This window comes from Neofelis nebulosa, chromosome 2, assembly GCF_028018385.1.
Source record: "Neofelis nebulosa isolate mNeoNeb1 chromosome 2, mNeoNeb1.pri, whole genome shotgun sequence".
NCBI classification, from domain to species: domain Eukaryota; kingdom Metazoa; phylum Chordata; class Mammalia; order Carnivora; family Felidae; genus Neofelis; species Neofelis nebulosa.
In genome coordinates, this window is record NC_080783.1 from 146,955,279 (window position 1) to 146,974,954 (window position 19,676).

General features: G+C 38.9%; 1 protein-coding gene across 1 annotated transcript in view; it reads left to right on the top strand.

Moving 5' to 3' along the window:
• Positions 1–2,467: 2,467 nt before the first annotated feature.
• GTF2B (general transcription factor IIB) overlaps positions 2,468–19,676 on the top strand; it is a 32,473-nt gene continuing 15,264 nt past the window's right edge. The window contains exons 1-2 of the mRNA XM_058716686.1: positions 2,468–2,600; positions 7,508–7,614. Of these exons, the coding sequence (XP_058572669.1) occupies positions 2,584–2,600; positions 7,508–7,614 (124 nt within the window). The 5' untranslated portion in view covers positions 2,468–2,583. The remainder of the gene's footprint in view (positions 2,601–7,507; positions 7,615–19,676) is intronic.

A 19,676-nucleotide genomic window follows, 5' to 3' on the forward strand; every position in this document is an offset into this window, starting at 1 on the left:
CAGTCAGTTAAGTGTCTAACTTCAGCTCAGGTCATGATCTCACGGTCTATGGGTTTGAGCCCCATGTCAGGCTCTATGCTGACAGCTCAGAGCCTGGGGCCTGCTTCGGATTCTGTGTCTCCCTCTTTCTCTGCCTCTCCCCAGCTTGTGCTCTCTCTCTCTCTCTCAATAATAAATAAATAAAGTTAAAAAAAAGTTTAAATTAAAAAAAAGATGAGTTGATTTAAATAATTGATTTGAGTGAATTATCTTACTTAATTCAGTCACATATTTAAGTTAAATAAAAATGACGATATTAACAAACCAGAAGTTTTGTTAAATTCTAGTCTGGGTCGTTAATTCCTATGTGATAAAACCCTAACTGTGAGTGTGTGTGTGTGTGTGTGTGTGTGTGTGTGTGTGTGTGTGTGTGTGTGTGAGTGTTGTGTTTTTTAATCTCAGGATCAGATGTAAAGATAAAATGGGATAACTGTTGATGCAAATGCTGTATAAATTGCCAATGCTGTACTAACAACAAAAAAGGAACGGCTTACCTAAATGGTTTCTATTTTAATATAAAAGAAATCCTGGGGCGCCTGGGTGGCGCAGTCGGTTAAGCGTCCGACTTCAGCCAGGTCACGATCTCGCGGTCCGTGAGTTCAAGCCCCGCATCAGGCTCTGGGCTGATGGCTCGGAGCCTGGAGCCTGTTTCCGATTCTGTGTCTCCCTCTCTCTCTGCCCCTCCCCCGTTCATGCTCTGTCTCTCTCTGTCCCAAAAATAAAATAAAAATAAAATTAAAAAAAACGTTGAAAAAAAAAATTTAAAAAAATATAAAAGAAATCCTAACTAGGTTATGACAGATGAGAGACTCTCCAGGTGAGGCAGGAGTAATTTAACAGGTTGCCCAGCTTTCTTGCTCCAGGGTTTCAACCCCTCGGATTTCTTCCTTTTGGAAACATTACTGAATTCCTACCATAAACCATTAGGTGGTAGGTCCTTCTTCCTTTTTTTTTCTAAAATTTTTTTATTAACATTTATTTATTTTTGAGAGACAGAGAGAGACAGAGTGTGAGCCAGGGAGGGGCAGAGACAGAGGGAGACACAGAATCCGAAGCAGGCTCTGGGCTCTGATCTGTCAGCACAGAGTCCGATGCAGGGTTCAAACTCATGAACGGTGAGATCGTGACCTGAGCCGAAGTCGGACGCTCAACCACTGAGCCACCCAGGTGCCTGCGTAGGTCCTTATTCTCGATCTTCCAGAGGTGCCTAGTTGTCCTCTTCTTCCTCCTCTCCCTCTTCCTCTCCCAAGTCAAGGTTCTCTACCTATGAAAACTTCCTGCCCCTTTGGGGTGGAGCACCCCCAAGCCCTTTTCTGGTTGCACTTGGCACAGCTGAAATGAACGGACATTTTTGAAACTTTTCCAGATATTAAGGGGGAACCCCCACCTCCACCCCCCCCCCCCCCGCCCCGCCACCAGCCAAAGTACAGTCATGTTTTTAAAAACAGAATTACACATAGGAAGACTGAAGGAAATGAGACAAAACAAAACTATCCTGTCTCCAGCCAGATTTCATTTCCTAAACTTCTGCTTCTTACACCCCTTGTTCTTTCCAAGAAAGAGAGTCTTGCCCATCTTTCAAGAAACAATGAGGGCTCAGTGGCATTTAAGTCCCATGTCCAAATGAACAAAGCAGCCACTATATTCCAAGTCCTCATCCCCATAGAAACCTGGAGCACCCTTTTCTTCTGATTCCTACAGGGACAAGGGTGGTTTATTTTCAGCAGATTGGTGGTAGTGTTGTTATTATTATTACTATTCTGAGGTTAGTTTGGCTAATTAATAAATCTAAGGAACTTTTGAGGTATCAAACGTTCTACTAAGTTCTCTGTACTTCAGCTAACAGCCAAATTTGCAAAGACCGTGAAAATAAATTAGGATAGGGCTCACATCTCCCTGTCTCAGGGGTGCGGAGTGTTCTTACAAGGTTTTGTTTCATCTCCTGCCAATTCTAAAGGGGTATGTAAAGCAGATACTATTACCTCTTGTACCGAAAGGAGAAGGAACGTGCCTAAGAAGTCACAGCTTGCCTGAATTGACACCTGTTCTGGCTGACCTAAGTGAATTTCTCTCTTTATTTCAAATTCCTTAGTGGAATCACCCGTCTGGGCCAGTAAGAAATGCGCTCAAACTGGAGTAACTGATTCCCCACTGGGAGGGGGATGGTTAGCCCTCGGTAATGCGGGCTTTGCCCCCACCACGCAGGCCGGGTTGTCTTTGTGTTTTATATCACCAGGCTGAGGGTATCTCTGGTGCACCCCGTTTGCTGAGTTCCCTTGAGAATTTTCCTGGGTAGTTTCGTCGATTGGCTCAGCACCATAGCATATCACAGAAACGGAATACGAAACTGAAAAAACGCAAAGCACGTGGCGTACAGGATCTCACTTTTCTTGGCCTTTCTCCCGACCCGTAGCCGCGCCCTGTTACGACTGCGTGGGTGACTCGCCTATAAAAGGCCGTCTCCGAGCGTCTTGTCGCCACAATCTCTTCCTGTTCTTGGTGCGTTTGTTGTGGCTTCTAGCTGGGACCTCAGTAGCCGTGAAGATGGCGTCTACCAGCCGGTTAGTATGTCCGGCCGAGTCGGGCGAGGTGAGGGGCGGGCGGGAAGTGCCAGGGTTGCTAGGCTGCTGCCGGGGCTGCCGCGTTGGGCAGAGAGCCCCGGAGGTGTGGGGAGAGGCGGCGGACTGGCTGGCCGACCCGGACAAAGGCACTTCCAGACGGCAGTGCTGTCAGGGGTGTCGCAGGGAGTACCGAGCCGTCTGCGTTGCCACTCCACAGTCCTGACTTGTTTTCTCACCCAGACACCAACCCTGTGGGGGCCCCTGTGTTCCCAGCCCTGGCTTCGCATCTTTTGGGGGGGTATTTTAACCCGTCTTTTTTCTTGTTAATTTTTCCTACGCTTGCTTTTCCAGCTGTGGCTCAACCAGCCCGCGATCCTTTCCAAAGGGCGAGAAGGGGTTAGTCCCAGGCCCCTGTCGATCTGACAGCTAGAAAGTTAGGGACGTCAGCATTGGTAAGCCTGGTGGAAACTGGTTACCATCCCAGAGGCCTTCTGAAATGGAAGCTAGGGCATTTACCAAGAGTTGATAGGTTTCCTTCTAAGAGGTTTATTTTTCTACAAATGTCTTCTGCTTACTCCTGAAGAAAATCTTGCTTGCAGAAAATTATTTGCATATGTTGGGAAGTCACTGTCTAATATATTTTTAAAATGTGATGTATTCCTATCTACAGGAAATGCTTGCACTGCCCTTAGAGACAGCCTTTAATCCTGTGATCAGAAAAATGCTTGTAGACCCTAATTATATCTCTCATGATCACTATGAGGTAGATATTAGTATTTTTGCATAAATGTAAACTGAGTCATGCCAAGGTTGACTTTTCCAAGGTTAGTGTTCGAACAAAGTGTAGAATCTCTTATCTGTTTTCTGTTATCACACAGTTGGTCCCTAGTTAACTCATAATGTATTAAAAGTATCAAATTAAGTACAAATTCGAATTAAGTACAGTATCAAATTCTGTAGCTTCTGAGAGGCAACTGTGGCATAATTTTCTGAACTTGTTATCTTCTGTGGAATTGAGTTCCTGATGAAAGCCATTATCACAAAATAGTAAGCTGAAGTCCATGCCGTTTTGTGTAACTGCTAAGACTTACTACTTCATGTTACTGTAGTTTTAGAAAAGGTGTTGGGGAGGCAGTGTTAGCTAAAACAACCTGGAAACAACTCTTAAAGCCACTGACACTCTTGTTTACTGATTGTAATTTTATGATTGAATGCTCAATCATTCTGTCTGGGTGTGGCTCTGTTGGGAAACGCTTCCTTGTAGGTAAGTGGAAAACTTCAGTTTCCCAAAGACATCTAAATACGACTTATATTCTCTCGTGGCGATAGATCTGAAAGGTAAATGTGATACTTGGGCACAGCTTTTCCATACGATAGGACAGGAAATTGTAAGAAACGTTGCAACATTAAATATAGTAAATTCACGTGATAGATTCTTTACCAAAATAATTTTGCTTTGTGTGAGTTTTTTCTTCTTCCTTTGTTAAAAAATAATCTTTGAAATGAATTTTTTTCTGGAGATGTCTAGGTTTTAAATATGTGTGTCATTGCAGTTGTCTGTCTCTGAAGTTTTTCTACCAGTGAGAACAAAGGTTAAGTGTTAGTATTTCTGCCTTTAGCTTTGTTCCCCCCCCGAGGAAGATGTACAGTTACTAGGTTATGAAACGGCCTGATGTTTTCACAGAGAAGAGCACGAATGTGAGTTCAGGTCTAAACTGCACTACTTAGTCTGTGATTTCAGGCTAATCGTTCTCTGATCGTAATCTTTGGAAGGGAAATATGCTTACTTTGCAGGGTTGCTGTGAAGAGTACTGATATATTTATGGCATTAGACACACAGTGGACTCCCAATAAGTGATAGCTATAAAGTGAGATTTGGATTTATGTGGTTTCTTAGGTCCTTTAAATGATTTTAATGTCATTAGTGTTTGGTTGTTTACACCATTCCTTTCCTTTCGTTTCTCTCTCTTACTTCCCCCCACCACCCCACTCTTGTGGTTCCTCTTTTACATCACTCTTGTGGGTATTCTGATCGAAAGTTGACCAGTTTGTCATGATTCATTTTATTTTGGATCGGTAACACAAATAGTACAAAAACAAGACGAAAAGTGAAAAGCAGTTTCTTTTCTTCCCTCTCAGCCATCTCATTCTCCCTCAGAGCAGCCACTGTGACCAGTTTCTTGGTGTTTTCCTAATGATTCTGAGGTTTAACAAACATATGCATGTAGTGCTAACCTCTCTTCTTCCCCCAAAGGATGTTGTAAATACTGTTCACTACCTTGCTTTTTACCTTTTTTCATGAAGTTAGTACACACATTTTAAGTGCACGGTTTAGTTGGAAAATGAGCACACACACATAGCTACCACCCAGGTCAAGAAATTAAATACGACTCGCACCCTGGAAGCCTCCTTGTGCCCTCAGTCATTACCCTTTCCCAAAGATAACCACATCCCAACTTCTAACTCCATAGATTTGTTTTGCCCACTTTAAGGTTTATATAAATGGCTTATATTTTCTTCTCTGTCTAGTTTCTTTTGAACAACATTTTGAGAGTCATCTTTGTGATTGCAAAAACTGTAATTCATACTTTGTCCAGTTTTGTATAAAATCCCTACCTTACTCTTTTCACTTAGCATATCTGGTTTTTTGGGGGTTTTTTGGCATATTTTTGAGGTGTTTACATATCATTTATATACTTACAGACAAGAAGATAATTCTACTTTTTAATAGCAAAAACTATATTAGTCCTTATAGTTGTATGATATGTGCCATATGGCTGCCCATTTGCAATTACTGTTATTCTAACATTTTCCTTTATTTCAACATAGTTTTTCATAATTTATACTAAGTTCTTAATTTATTTGTTATAATGTATTAGAATATTTTCCTAATAGGAATTTATGGAATGAGTGTGACTATAAAGCAAATCTCCAGTTCTCTATTTCCCCATTTTCCCACTGAAAAGATCCAAGACATGTTCTGGTTAACTTAAATATATACATTTTGGGAACGTGGATTATTTTATCACTTTTTCAGTGAGAATCACCTGTGTTGAGAGTTAACTTTCCGATTTGTGTTTGCTGACATTAGAAATTTATCCAAAACCACAAATACCTACTTACTGCTGTAAGAATGGTCGATGATGTCTTCTGAGTGTATATTTGTGATGGCTATAACATAACCTTGTATTGTAGTATTTCAAGTGAACGTTTAAAGAGGGCTTATTTTGCATAATACCAAATATTTATTTATTTAAGTAATCTCTATACCCAACATGGGGCTTGAACTCACAAACCTGATATCAAGAGTTGCACATTCTTCCAACTGAGCCAAACAGGTGCCCCTACAGAGTTCATGTTCTTTTTTTTTTTTTCTTTTTGAGAGAGAGTGCGCGAGCGTGCACACATGAGCCGGATAGAGGAGCTGAGGGGGAGAGGGAGAATCTTAAGCAGGCTCCAAACTCAGCACAGAGCTCAACCCGGGGTTTGATCCCATGACTCTGAGATCATGACCTGAGCCGAAATCAAGACAGCCATTCAACCAACGGAGCCACCCAGGTGCCCCGATACCAAACGTTCATAATTGTGTATAATTAATAAATCCATGTTAAATATTTTTGTTGCTTTTTATATTATTTTACATCTTGTTAAAAAATGTTTATTGATTTATTCTGAGAGAAAGCACGCTCTACCTGGGGAGGGGCAGAGGGAGAGAGAGACTCCTAAGTAGGCTCCATGCTGTCAGCACAGAGCCCTACACTGGGCCATATCCCATGAACCTGAGCCAAAATCAAGAATCGGATGCCTCAGGGTGCCTGGGTGACTCAGTCGGTTACGCGTCTGACTTCAAGTCAGGTCATGATTTTGCAGTTCATGGGTTCAAGCCCTGCATTGGGCTCTGTGCCGACAGCTCGGAGCCTGGAGCCTGTTTCGGATTCTGTGCCTCCCTCTCTCTGCCTCTCCCCAACTTGTGCTCTGTCTCTCTCTCTCTCTCTCAAAAATAAAATAAAACATTTAAAAAAAAAAAAAAAGTCAGGTGCCTAACCAGCTGAACCAGCAAGGTGCCCCATTTTATTACTACTTTTTAAAGTGAGCTCTACACCCAACGTGGGGCTTGAACTCACAACCCTGAGATCCAGAATCACGTGCTCTACTGACTGAGCCAGCCTGGTGCCCCCTTTGTTGCTTTCTAAAACTGATTTTATTTTGTCTTTTAAGATTAGTGTGTCTTCTGCAAACTGCTTTATTTTCAAAATAAAATGATCAAGCACATTAGTACTATGACAAATAGAATAAAAAGTAGTTTTTGAAACCATTTCTTGAGTGATCTAGCAAACTCAGTTTCTGGACTAAATGAAATCATTGATCTTAAGTTCAGCAGAGGTATATCTACCACCCTCCTTTATCATACCCATTAGGTTCAGTGTGTACTATTCTAAATCTATTACTAAAATATCCAGCAAGTAGGAAAAAACAAGACTTGAAATGTATTCTCTGACCAGAGAAGTAAGTGATAAGTCACACAATCCAGATGATTGTATGTAAATGTCACAGGTTATAAATGGTAGCTAGTCATTTCTATGCTAATCAGGATTTTTTAAAATCTCAGTAGCCTGTACGAAGAGAAAAAAACACTTCCTTTCCATTTAGGTTTTTAAAGCTTCCATGTCTGCAAATAAGTTACTGTTCTTAGAAAAAACAATTCCAGTGGAATCTATCTGTTAATGACTAGCTGGAATTAAAAATTACTTAACTGGGATATTTATTTTGAAGATTTCGCTTGAGTGTATTATACATGGATAGTATTGGAAAAGTATTCAGAACCCTCATTTTTTTCCCCTAGAACACTACTTTGTTACATGTTGGTTGGGAGGATATAAAAACAATTTTTTTTTTTTTTTATTTAGTTTGGATGCTCTTCCAAGAGTCACATGTCCAAACCATCCAGATGCGATTTTAGTGGAGGACTACAGAGCTGGTGATATGATCTGTCCAGAATGTGGCCTGGTTGTAGGTGAGCAATTATTATGGTTTTAACTGAAATCACTATTTTAGGTACTTTGCTTTTGTGTATTTCCCAAAGTGTCTTTTAATGAATACATTTTGATTTTTTCTCTACAGGTAATTCATATTTATTATAAAACAAAAAGAATTAGAAAAGAGTAAAATCAGAGACACCATATTTTATTGTTTATACGAATGCATATATTTCATAATGTGGGGTATGAAGGAACATTTAAAATTGAGACAGCCCGTCCAGAAGAAAAAGCCCTCAGTCCATAGTCTCCTGAGTCCTTAGTCTTAACTATTTGATGGGGTTTGGGGATGGTAGTAGTGACGCTTGTGTGTATGAAATAATAAATTTAATCCAACTTTTGTGGCTTTTAGATATTTAAACATGATTCGTTTCAGGGTAGTAAAGGTATAGCTGTACTGAGTCTCATTCCAGGCCTTTTAGTTAATAGATCCCATTAAATAGAATGACTTAAGAATTTCTAGTATAAAATTGTTATTGTCAAAAATACTGCTCATAGGAAATTCTTAAAAAATGAGAACAAACTGAGGGCTGATGGGGGGTGGGAGGGAGGGGAAGGGTGGGTGATGGGTATTGAAGAGGGGGCATCTTTTGGGATGAGCACTGGGTGTTGTATGGAAACCAATTTGGCAATAAATTTCATATATTTAAAAAAAAATACTGCTTACAGTTTTTCATTTTGTTCCTGCTTTCTTACTTACCCAGATATGTAGCAGAACTTTAGAATATTCTTATGGTGGAGTTGTATTTAGCAACTGAAACAAAGGAGTAATACATAGCAGTTCGAAATGCTTAAAAATGAAAGTGCTAGTAGGATTATGGGATGTATAACAGAAACATTGGTGGTGATATACTGTGGAATAGTGTTGGAGGATATCAGTAACATTCATCCACGTAGCCTGCTTGCCTCAGACCTCCAGTGGGAGGCTTAAATCATACAGAGTTGTTAACAGGAACTGAAATCCACTTATAGTTGAATTCTTCTCAATAAGCAATATTAACAACTTATATATGCTGGGCACTTTTTAAAATGATTTCTATACTCATTAAGTTTATCCTCAGAGAAACCTTTGAGGTGAGCGCCAGTATTACCTTCATTGTAGAGATGAGAAACTCAAGTTTAGTGTGGCAGTGTAGCTCTACTGTCCACACGGAGCCAATTTTCTATCCTGTATTGGCTTTTGTAATAAAATGAGTTCAGTCTGATTGGCAAACTGTGACCCACTGCCCGTTTTATATATGACCTGCCTGGTGAGAATGGCTTTTACATTTTTAAGTGGTTGAAAACAGTCAAAAGAATACTAACATTTGGGGACATACGAAAACAGTATCAAATTCAAATTTCAGTATCCATACATAAAGTTTTATTGGAACACAGCCACACTTGCTTGTTACATATTATCTATGACTGCTTTCACATGATGACAGTAGGACTCTGTAGTTACAAAAGAAACCATATGTGGTGCTCTCATCACTTCATACTGCCGCCCAGTGCACCATAAATCCCAGGAATGCACTTAAAACTCCTCAGCATCTTGAGTACAAAGTTTATCTCCATGCTGCAGCATTTTATTTTGTTACTATTGCATACCCATCGTGTCAAAAAACAGAAAGAAAAAAAGTGAACTTTGAAAGCCATGCCCTTAAGGTACAGTGGAGTGTAGGTTATTTTGTTATTGATCAAGATGGCAAATCTCTGTGTTTATTATTCAGTGGTACGATAACTCTGCTAATAGATACAAGAAACTTAGGCATAAGCACTCATCCTGCCAATTCAGTAAAACAGCGATCAGAAAATTTAGAAAATGTAATGTCAATTATCTCATCACAGCAGAATTTCTTCACAAAAATAAAAGAATAAAAATAAGGCTGCATCTAAAATAAGTTTCTGAGTGGCTTATTTGTAGCTTATGCAGGGAAAGTCAACGATTAGTTAATGATGAGTTAATTAGTTCATGTTTGTTTGATTGTGGTAGTTGAAGAAATGTGTCCAGAGAAAACTTACTTAAGATGAACAGCTTCTCAGAAAAACAGTTGCTTGAAGAGTTGAGGATGTTGGGAACAACATCGATAGTCAATCAATTAAAGTCCAGGCAAATATCAAGGGTTTCTCCTAGACTCCTGATGACTAGGTAGATGTTACTGATACTGCTGAGTTGTTTATTCAAGGAGTCAGTGCAGAGTTTCTAGAGTTTGAATTGTCTGCATGGAAAAACTGCAGGAGAAACTAGTTTTAAGGAAATTACAAGAATGCTAATTCAGTACAACCTGAAGTGGAAACTGCTAAGATATATTATAACTGATAGATGGTAAAAAAACGTGTGGAAGAAGTCTTAGGTGGACAGATTTACAAAGATTGTGAAAATGTAAGGTTTTTAAAGCTTCTAGTTATTCATTGTATTCATCAACAGGTACTTGGTAGAAAAGGTTTGAATCTATCATGTTACTGATCAGTAGGGTCAGTAGTGAACTTCATTCACTCTCATGGACTTAACTGTCATCACTTCATTGAATCTTTGTCAGAAATAGAAGCTGACTATCTTGACTTGCCCACCACACAGTAATTTGGTAGCTTAGCTGCAGCAAAGTTTTCTTGTAATTGTTTTTGAGCTCAGGGCCAAGGTTGAAATCTTTCTGAACCAGTACTGCCTTCAGCCACTGCTGTTTAACACTGAATGGCTTTAGAAATTAGCTTTTGCTGCAGACTTACTAATATTTCATAATGAATTCAACCTAGAATCGGAAGGCAGAACAGTGCGGATACGTTAAAATCACACTGAGGTAAGGTCAGTTTGACAACAGCTAACATTATTTGAATCCCAAATGGCGTCAAATTGCTTTATTTTATATACTTTCATTGCTGTCCAAAGTTAAAACGGGAAGTAGGGTCTTCATTCCCACACAAATCTGCAGCAGGTATATATTTAAAACTCAGACTGTATTTTAATCGGTATTTTCCAGACCTGAATGTAAGTGCAGAGGAAATTTTCATATTTCCAAATCCACTTAACTTTGCAATTAAGGAGCTTCCACCTAACTTTCAATTGGGAGTGATTAATCTACAATGTAATGACATGTTAAAAGGCAAAATATCAGAAGAATGTAATAAAATTCTATAAATGCCTTTCAGGCAGTGAATATGCTCAATTAAAATCATATGCTTGCAGATTAATATCAGTATTTGGCAGTACTTATCTGTGTGTGAAAAAGACTTAAAAAAGTGAAATACGTAAAATCCTATTAACAGCATTGACAGATAACATTTGTAATTGATTTTGATGATAGAGAACACGAACTGGATTCCAGTTAAGTGAAATATTCTCACCCCAAAAGAGAATGCTGTTCTTTCTCAGTAGTAGATTTGTATTACAATAAATTATCCTCAATTTTTATATTTTTAATTTCATCGGTAAAAAACCAGTGGAGTCTTTCCTCTTTATGGAAGTACCTATGTAGTATCCTCAGTTTAGCCTCTTGACCCACAAACCCTAAGATATTTACTATATGGCCTTTTACAGAAAAGGTTTGCCAACCTGTAAGTTAAATGAGAGCATTCTAATTCCAAAGTGTTAAGATCAAACTGATAGTATGTAAGAGTGAGACAGAAGATTGAAGGTAATTTCAGCTTCTTGGGTCTCGTAAACGGAGCCATTTAAAAAGTAGTGCAGAAATACTGCATTATATCTCCAGCCCTTCTGTCTGCTTCACTTCTGCTTCAGACTAGCAAGATATAGTTGGGTGAGATTAACCAACTGGAGAAGGAAGATCTCATTCACAAGGCTTACATGCCTTTTTATGCTTGAAATCACGAACTTTTACTTGCATTTTTCTGCTTATATCTAAACCAAAGGAAGTTAATTTTCTTTTAGTTTTGTTTAATTATCAGTCTTGAACACCAGCATTGGAACTACGATATTTTATCCTAACTAAAGCAACTAGGCTAAATTGTAAAGCCTGAAAATTAAAAAAAAAAAAAAAAAAAAATACAATCTGATTAAACTTCCTTTATATACACAGAAGTATCTTCTTGTAACAATTGGTTTTTCTGACCTAAACTGTAACAAACACCTGTTTTAAAATATACGGTACTAGCCTCATTCGCATATTTGTAGCATGTGTAATATAACCTGCAGTGTGTCCTGCAAGTGAAGAAACTATTCCATGAAGGTGGGCAGGCAAGACTCTGCTAACAAAGTTCTGTTTTGCTGAAGAGATGATCAAATTATGTTGAAAAGAGCTTAATTGAACATGACAGACCATGAGTCAAATTTTAAAAAACATGTGCATGCGAACAGATACACACAAACACGTATATTGCTATCATAGATCCATAATAAATTTAGATTCTATGTATATTTAATTAGACTTGCATCAGCTTGCTTGTTCATTTATTTTAAATTTTTATGATTTTTTTTTTTTTTTTTTTTTTTTTTTTTTTTTTTTTTTTGAGAGAGAGTGCATAAGCAGGGGAGAGGGGCAAAGGGAGAGAGAGACAGTCTCAAGCAGGCCCTCACCCAGCATGGAACCTGATGTGAGGCTCGATCCCAGGACCCTGGGATTATGACCTGAGCCAAAATCAAGAGTTGGATGCTCAACCTACTGAGCCACCTAAGCACCCCCAACTTGCTGGCTTAAAGGCATATGCTCTTTGTTGCCAGCTCAGTTCTGCCTTTATCTCTTATGCTATGGAGATAGGGAAGAAATTAGGTGAGGCAAATATTCCACAATCCACTAAGGGCATAAGACTAGTGGCTCTTTTCATACTTGTGTTCATAGAGATTTAAATCCAGCTGTCATCATGTGTCTCCTAATAAATTGTCTTGGTTTACATGGTTTGCGTGTGCTTACTGTAACATTTTACCTGGTCTGAAACTTTTTAGATTATACCATATTTATTGAATAAACGTTTACAGTAGGGTTAGGTTTAAATATCACCAGACAACTTTAGAAACTGGAACTCTTAGAATTGTTTTTGGACAACTCTGTACTTAACTAATATTTAATTTGGCTCAAAACTTAGGGCAGCCCATTGTCACTAACTCCTTTATTTATTTATTTATTTATTTATTTATTTATTTCCCCTCTATTTATTTATTTGAAAGCATGCAAGTGGGTTAGAGGGGCAGAGAGAGAGAGAGAGAGAGAGAGAGAGAGAGAGAGAGAAAGAGAAAGAGAAAGAGAATATCCCAGGCAGGCTCTAAGCTCAGCATGGAGCACGATGCAGGGCTTGATTCCATGGCTCTGGGATCATGACCTAAGCCAAAACCAAGAGTCAGATGCTCAACCAACTGAGCCACCCAGGTTCCCCCAGCTACTCTTAATTTCCAACTCAAGACTAGATACTGCTCAACTGTCCTCTTTGGAGGCATATATTACCCCTTGCAACTGTCACCTTTTTTAGTGAAATAATTTGCAATAAAAAATATATTAATTTCACAGGATAAAAACTGCTTTTTCTCCAGTGTCTAACAACACTTTTTTTTTTTTTTTTACTGTCCTTTATACCTTCATTCAGTCTCCTTGAGGCCCACCACTGAGTCCCAAAACCAATGCCAAAGTGTTTTTGATTTTTCTTAAAGAAACATCGTACTTACAGGAGCCAGTTTCTGTTTTGATTACATAACAAACTATTGGAGAACTTAGTAGCTTATAGTAACCATTTTCTTTTGCTTATAGTTTTATGGGTCAGTAGTTTGGGAAGGACTTACCTGGGCCATTGTTTCTTTCCACATGGCACTGATTGGACCTGGAGTATTCACTTCCATGATGGCTTTTTCACTTATATTTCTGGCTCCTCTCTGTTCTTTGGCCTCCCCACACAGGCCATGCTCTAGGATTTCTCCACAGTTATCTCAGAGTAGTCATATCTCATACATGGTGGTTGATTTCCAAGAGAAATATCCTAAGAGCATGTGTTTCAAGAGTGTGGAAGCTGGACTCAGGTAGTTAAGGGCTATGCCTGGCATAGGATCACTTCTGTATTGGTCAGAATAGTCATAGGGCCCACCTAGATTGGAAGGAATAGAGAGACGCCAACCACCAATCAGTGTCATAGACAGGGTCATGTTTCAGAAGAACATGTTGATGACACATATTATTGCTGCCATCTTTGGAAAAATACAGTTGGTCAGACATTCATTGTCTTTAATTTTTTTCCTCAGTACTTAAGTCGTATTTAGTTTCACCTGTAGCTGGCTCCCAATCTTTTGTGGCTATTTTAAATACTGTTTAGCATGTAATAATTGTCTAATTGACTTTCCTCTTTTTATTTGAATTATAGGATTTTTTTAATTTTTTTTTTTTTTTTTTTTTTTTTGAGAGAGAGAGAGAGAGCACGAGTGGGGGAGAGGCAGAGAGAGAGAGGGACAGAGGACCTGAAGTAGGTTCTGCGCTGACAGCAATGAGCCCAGTGTGGGGCTTGAACTCACAAACCATGAGGTCATGACTTGGGCTGAAGTTAGACACTCTATCGACTGTGCCACCCAGGTGCCACTTGAATTATAGGATTTTTTTTTTAATTTTATTTTCAATTTTTAAAATTTATATCCAAATTAGTTAGCATATAGTGCAACAATGATTTCAGGAGTAGATTCTTTAGTGCCCCTTACCCATTTAGCCCATCTCCCCTCTCACAACCCCCCCAGTAACCCTCTGTTTGTTCTCCATATTTAAGAGTCTTTTGTTTTGTTCCCCTCCCTGTTTTTATATTATTTTTGTTTCCCTTCCCTTATCTTCATTTGTTTTGTCTCCTAGAGTCCTCATATGAGTGAAGTCATATGATGTTTGTCTTTCTCTGACTGACTAATTTCACTTAGCATAATACCCACCAGTTCCATCCACTGAGATTATGTGAGATCAGTTGCAAATGGCAAGATTTCATTCTTTTTGATTGCCGAGTAATACTCCATTGTGTATGTATGTGTGTGTATGTGTGTATGTATATATATATATATATATATATATATCTCACATCTTCTTATCCATTCATCCATTGATGGACATTTGGGCTCTTTCCATACTTTGGCTACTGTTGATATTGCTGCTATAAACATGGGGGTGCATGTGTCCCTTCGGAACAGCACACCTGTATCCCGTGGATAAATGCCTGGTAGTGCAATTGCTGGGTCATAGGGTAGTTTTATTTTTAGTTTTTTGAGGAACCTCCATACTGTGTTCCAGAATGGCTGCACCAGCTTGCATTCCCAGAATTATAGGATTTTTATTTTAAACATAGGAAGTGTTTTGATTTGTCATTGGCTGTTTAATCTTACCAGTGATCTGTAGGATATTGTTACTGATCTCTAAAATAAGGCCAACTTTTAAAGCAAAGCTTTGTCAATTCTACCATGAAACTATAGGCTTTAACAGCACTGTTTTGTGGGATCACCCCCCCACACACACACACAAATCCTAACAGTGTGATTGTGTCACTTTAAAGTTGAGCACTAGGTGGCAGTATAATATTTAGGTTATCAATTTGTTCATAAATTTGACCTTGTACATTGTTTATAGTCCGCAAAGTATTAGGTTAGTAAGCTGCTGTAATAGCTGCTAAAACATGAAATTGGTTATGACTTTTATAAATTAGGATTTCAAATAGGTAGTGTTTAGATCTACTGGTATCATTTCTAGTAAAAGCCACTTTTTATGTACCATTTAAAACTGAATTCTTTCATTGTTCTTAGAAGGAATGTAAGGAAACAACCAGAAAATAGTATAGGTAGATTTGAATGAGAAAAATGAGTCAATTTGACCTGTCTTTCCTAAAGTTATTCTGGATATTGTTTATACAGTGATTCTGAAGGATGAATGTATGAATGTGCATTAAGAATCAGCTGTTCAGGGGCACCTGGGTGGCTCAGGTCATGATCTCACGGTTCATGAGTTTGAGCCCCACATCAGGCTCTCTGCTGTCAGCGCAGAGCCTGCTTCAGATCCTCTGTCCCCCTCTCTCTGCCCCTCCCGTGCTCTCTCTCCTTCTCTGTCTCAAAAACAAATAAATATTTAAAAAAAAAAAAAAAAAAGAATCAACTCTAAAGATTCCAGACCCCATTTCTAGAAATTCTAGCATATTAAGAAACACAAATCTGTACTATTAACTTTACGGTTTACCATATTTTTTTATACATCTTCTGTACTTTTAGAGTTTTCATATTTCATGTCTCCAGACCTAGACTGCATAGCCTGTAGAGCAGATATCTTATGTATGTCCATAGCTCCTAGTGTAACTAGGGGCCCTCGATTCTAGGCTCGGCTCAACTAGTTTAATGAGCTATGTAAGTAACTAACCAAGTTATATAATTTCTCTAAGCCTGACTTTCTTCACGTGTAAAAATAAGTCATCTCCCTGCCCCAAAACAGGGAGCAGGTACCATACATCTTAGAATTGTTAGGAATTGTTAAGAATCAAATGAAATAATGTATAAAATATATAGTATGATTTCAGTATGAGATTTCAGTGATACATTTTTTGTGGGTGCAAGTAAGTAGGTGATTCTGAGATGCCATTCTTCATAACAGGTCATTTGCAAAATGTATTTGAGTGGGTCTAGCATAGTGAATGCTCTTCAGCCATATCATTTTAAAGATTACTGGATTACCATCTTTAAATTTGCATTAGTGATGGGGCCCCTGAGTGGCTCACTCGGTTGAGTGTCCGGCTTTGGCTCAGGTCATGATCTCATGACTCAGCTCATGAGTTGGAGCCTGGAGCCTGCTTCATATTCTGTGTCTCCCTCTTCCCTGCTCATGCTCGTGCTCTCTCTCTCTCTCTCTCTCTCAAAAATAAATTTTAAAAAGAATTTTTTTTAAAATAAAAAAAATAAATTTGCATTAGTGTTTCCTAAAGGAAATATTCAGGTTTAATTTAATATGTTTAAGCTATATTTTAAAATTAAGGAATATTCACTTTCAAATTCTTGCTTTAGCATCTCTTATAAGCCATCAGAGACCACCTTCTTACCTAATTTAGAATTTTTAATTAATTCAATTATTATTATTTTTTTTTTAGAGACCGTATGAGCAGGGGAGAAGGGCAGAGGGGGAGAGAGAATCTCAAGCAGGCTCCATGCTCAGCATGGAGCCCACCATGGGGCTTGATCCCACAACCCTGGGATCCTGACCTGAGCTAAAATCAAGAGGCAAGACGCTCAACTGACTGAGCTACCCAGGCATCCCTAGAATTTTTAATGTAGATGTTACTTTAAGCATCAGAGAATTACTAACTTTACTCAGTTTACACAGCTACCCTTTGAGTGACACTGATGCTTTGAGTACTTAGGTAATTAGCTGAAGATTCCACATTTAGTAAGTGACAGAGTGGTTCAAATCCAGGTCTGTAGGACTTAGCAGGCCTGTTTCTGTTAAAGCAGTGTGCTGGGCAGGGAGAGTGAAAGAAGTATCAGATGCTGTAAGCAAGCTCTGGAGCAACTCTGGCTAGCGCGTGAAAGGGAGGAGGGTGCCTTAATACAACATAGCATGGTAAAAGCTCTATTACAGTTCTTCCAAGTTTGGTAAGAACACAAAGGAAGGAAGCAGTGATTTCCTGGGGAAATTGCTGTTGAATTTACATTGAAATATGACCATTAAGCATGAGTAAAGGTTTATGGAGGGAAGGTCATTCCAAGTGGAGGGAAAAAGAAACATGTGTCTTAGGATAGAGGCCTGAAAGTACTGGTATGTGAATGACTCAAATTATTGTGACTAAGGTTAGGATGCGTCTTCCATGAGAGCTGCGGGTCTCTAGCTTAGATGCTGCTGCAAACCTGCCTGTATTTGAGGAAAAGCAAGATGTATTGACATACTCCGGGATGGAATTTACAATGCATTTTGCATTTTCCTTTACAAATGATTTTCCAAATGGTAATTATACTCTCGACTTGTACAGTTTTGTGTTTGTTTTTTAAGGGCCTAAACGTCATGAGTAAAGTACGCTTTTATGGGCTGGTCTGGGAAATTAACCATGATGTGGGTTGTTTCTAAGGGATAATTCATTTTGAGTTCTTACTCAGTTTACATTTGGGGAAGATAAAACTGTGATTTAGAGACTGGCTATAGTATTAATGGTATTTCTTTTTAAAGTATCTGTTGATCAGACTTCTCTTGAAAATTATCTTTAATCCAGGCTTTCTGATAAGAATGTTTAGTAACACTAAACCAAAAATCAGGATTCTCTGAAATATCATAAGAAGGAATGGTTAGAAAGGGGTAAATGACTGAAGAGGGTGTGAAAGCTAAAGATGCATTTCAGTTTCAGCATTAGATTTAACAAATGTAATGTGTTGACTTAAACAATTTTCCACAGTACCTTAGTATTTTTTTAATTTAAAAACTCCCAATTTGGGGGGCGCCTGGGTGGCTCAGTCAGTTAAGCATCCGCCTTCAGCTCAGGTCATGATCTCACAGTTTGTGAGTTCAAGCCCCTCGTCGGGCTCTGTGCTGACAGCTCAGAGCCTGGAGCCTGCTTCAGATTCTGTCTCCTTCTCTCTCTGCCCCTCCCCAACTTGTTCGTGTTCTCTCTGTCTCTCTCTCTCTCTCTCTCTATCTCAAAAATAAATAAATGTAAAACTTTCTGAGGGTTGAAAAAATTTTTTTTTCCCAATTTGGGGTGCGTGGGTGGCTCCCTTGGTTAAGTGTCTGGTTTTGGCTCAGCTCATGATCTCACAGTTTGTGGGTTTGAGCCCCGTGTCGGGCTCAGTGCTGACAGCTCAGAGCCTGGAGCCTGCTTCAGCCTGGAGAGATTCTGTGTTTCCCTCTCTCTCTGCCCCTCCCCTACTCACACTCTGTCTCTCTCTCTGTCTCTCTCTCCCTCTCTCCAAAATAAATAAATATGAAAAAAAATAATTAAAAAAAAACTCCATGCTTAGGGTTTGTCCACCTTGAGTACTGCATTTTGATTATTGAACTTTTAGAGTTGGCATGTTTTGAAAAATTTTGTAGTTCAGACAAAATGGTTTTAGATAAATCTAGCCTGTGTCCACAAGTAACTTGCAGACTGTTGTTCTAAGACTCCTACTTCTGAATTTTCTACTGGTTGTATACCAAAATGCTTAAGTAAGATCATTTTCCAGAAAGATGGCAGAAAGAATTGAAATTTGGGGTGATTCTAATACTCTTTTTTAAAATACCTTTATTAATTTAAGTTTACAATAAGAAACAAAAACGTTTTGAATCTAGGTCAGGCCTAGAAAATCACTCTCCAATATTGGCTTCCTGGCTGTTTTTAGTATGTTGCAGTATTCCCCTGCAGTGTTTAGATTGCTACTATGAGCCATTCTAGGTTTTTCTCTTGTTTTGCTTTTTGTTTTGTTTTGTTTTAAATTTTAGAGTGCGTGAGTGGGGGATAGAGGGAGAAGGAGCCCTAAGCAGACTCCATGGTCAGTGCAGAGCCTGATTAGGGGCTCGATCTCACAACCCTGGGATCATGGCCTGAGCTGAAATCAACCAACTGAGCCACCTAGGTGTGCCCCAAGCCATTCTGGTTTTAATGTTGTACTACAAAATACCTCTGGTTGGATTTGTAGTTTATAACTTGCTTGGTTAGGAGCTTACATATCTGTCTTTGTGTACTGTTTCCTTTAGAGTATAAGGCAAAGTATACTGGTTCTACTGGACATTCTTTCTCCTCTCCTTTCTCTCATAGCTAACCCATTATTCCTTGTAGTAGTAGAGGCCACTGATCGTCCCACTCTTTCTTTAGTAATAGAATCCCTATGTTTTAACTGGGCATGTTGCTGCCCAACTGGACTGTATTTCCCAGCTTCCCTTGTAGCCAGGTATGACCATGTGATCTAACCAGTGGATTGTACATAAAACGGGTATGTACAACTCTAGATCCTGCCATAAGGAAGTGCCTCCTCTTTCTTCTTTCCACTGGCTAGAATGCAGACATGATAAAGGGAACCACCAACAGCCATATTAGGCTGGAAAATCTCATCATGATGAAGCTGGCTTATTAAAAAGATAGGAGGAGCCTGGGTCACACTAGTCTATGACTATTAACTATGGACTGTTAATGTGAGAAAGTTATAGCCTGTTTTAAG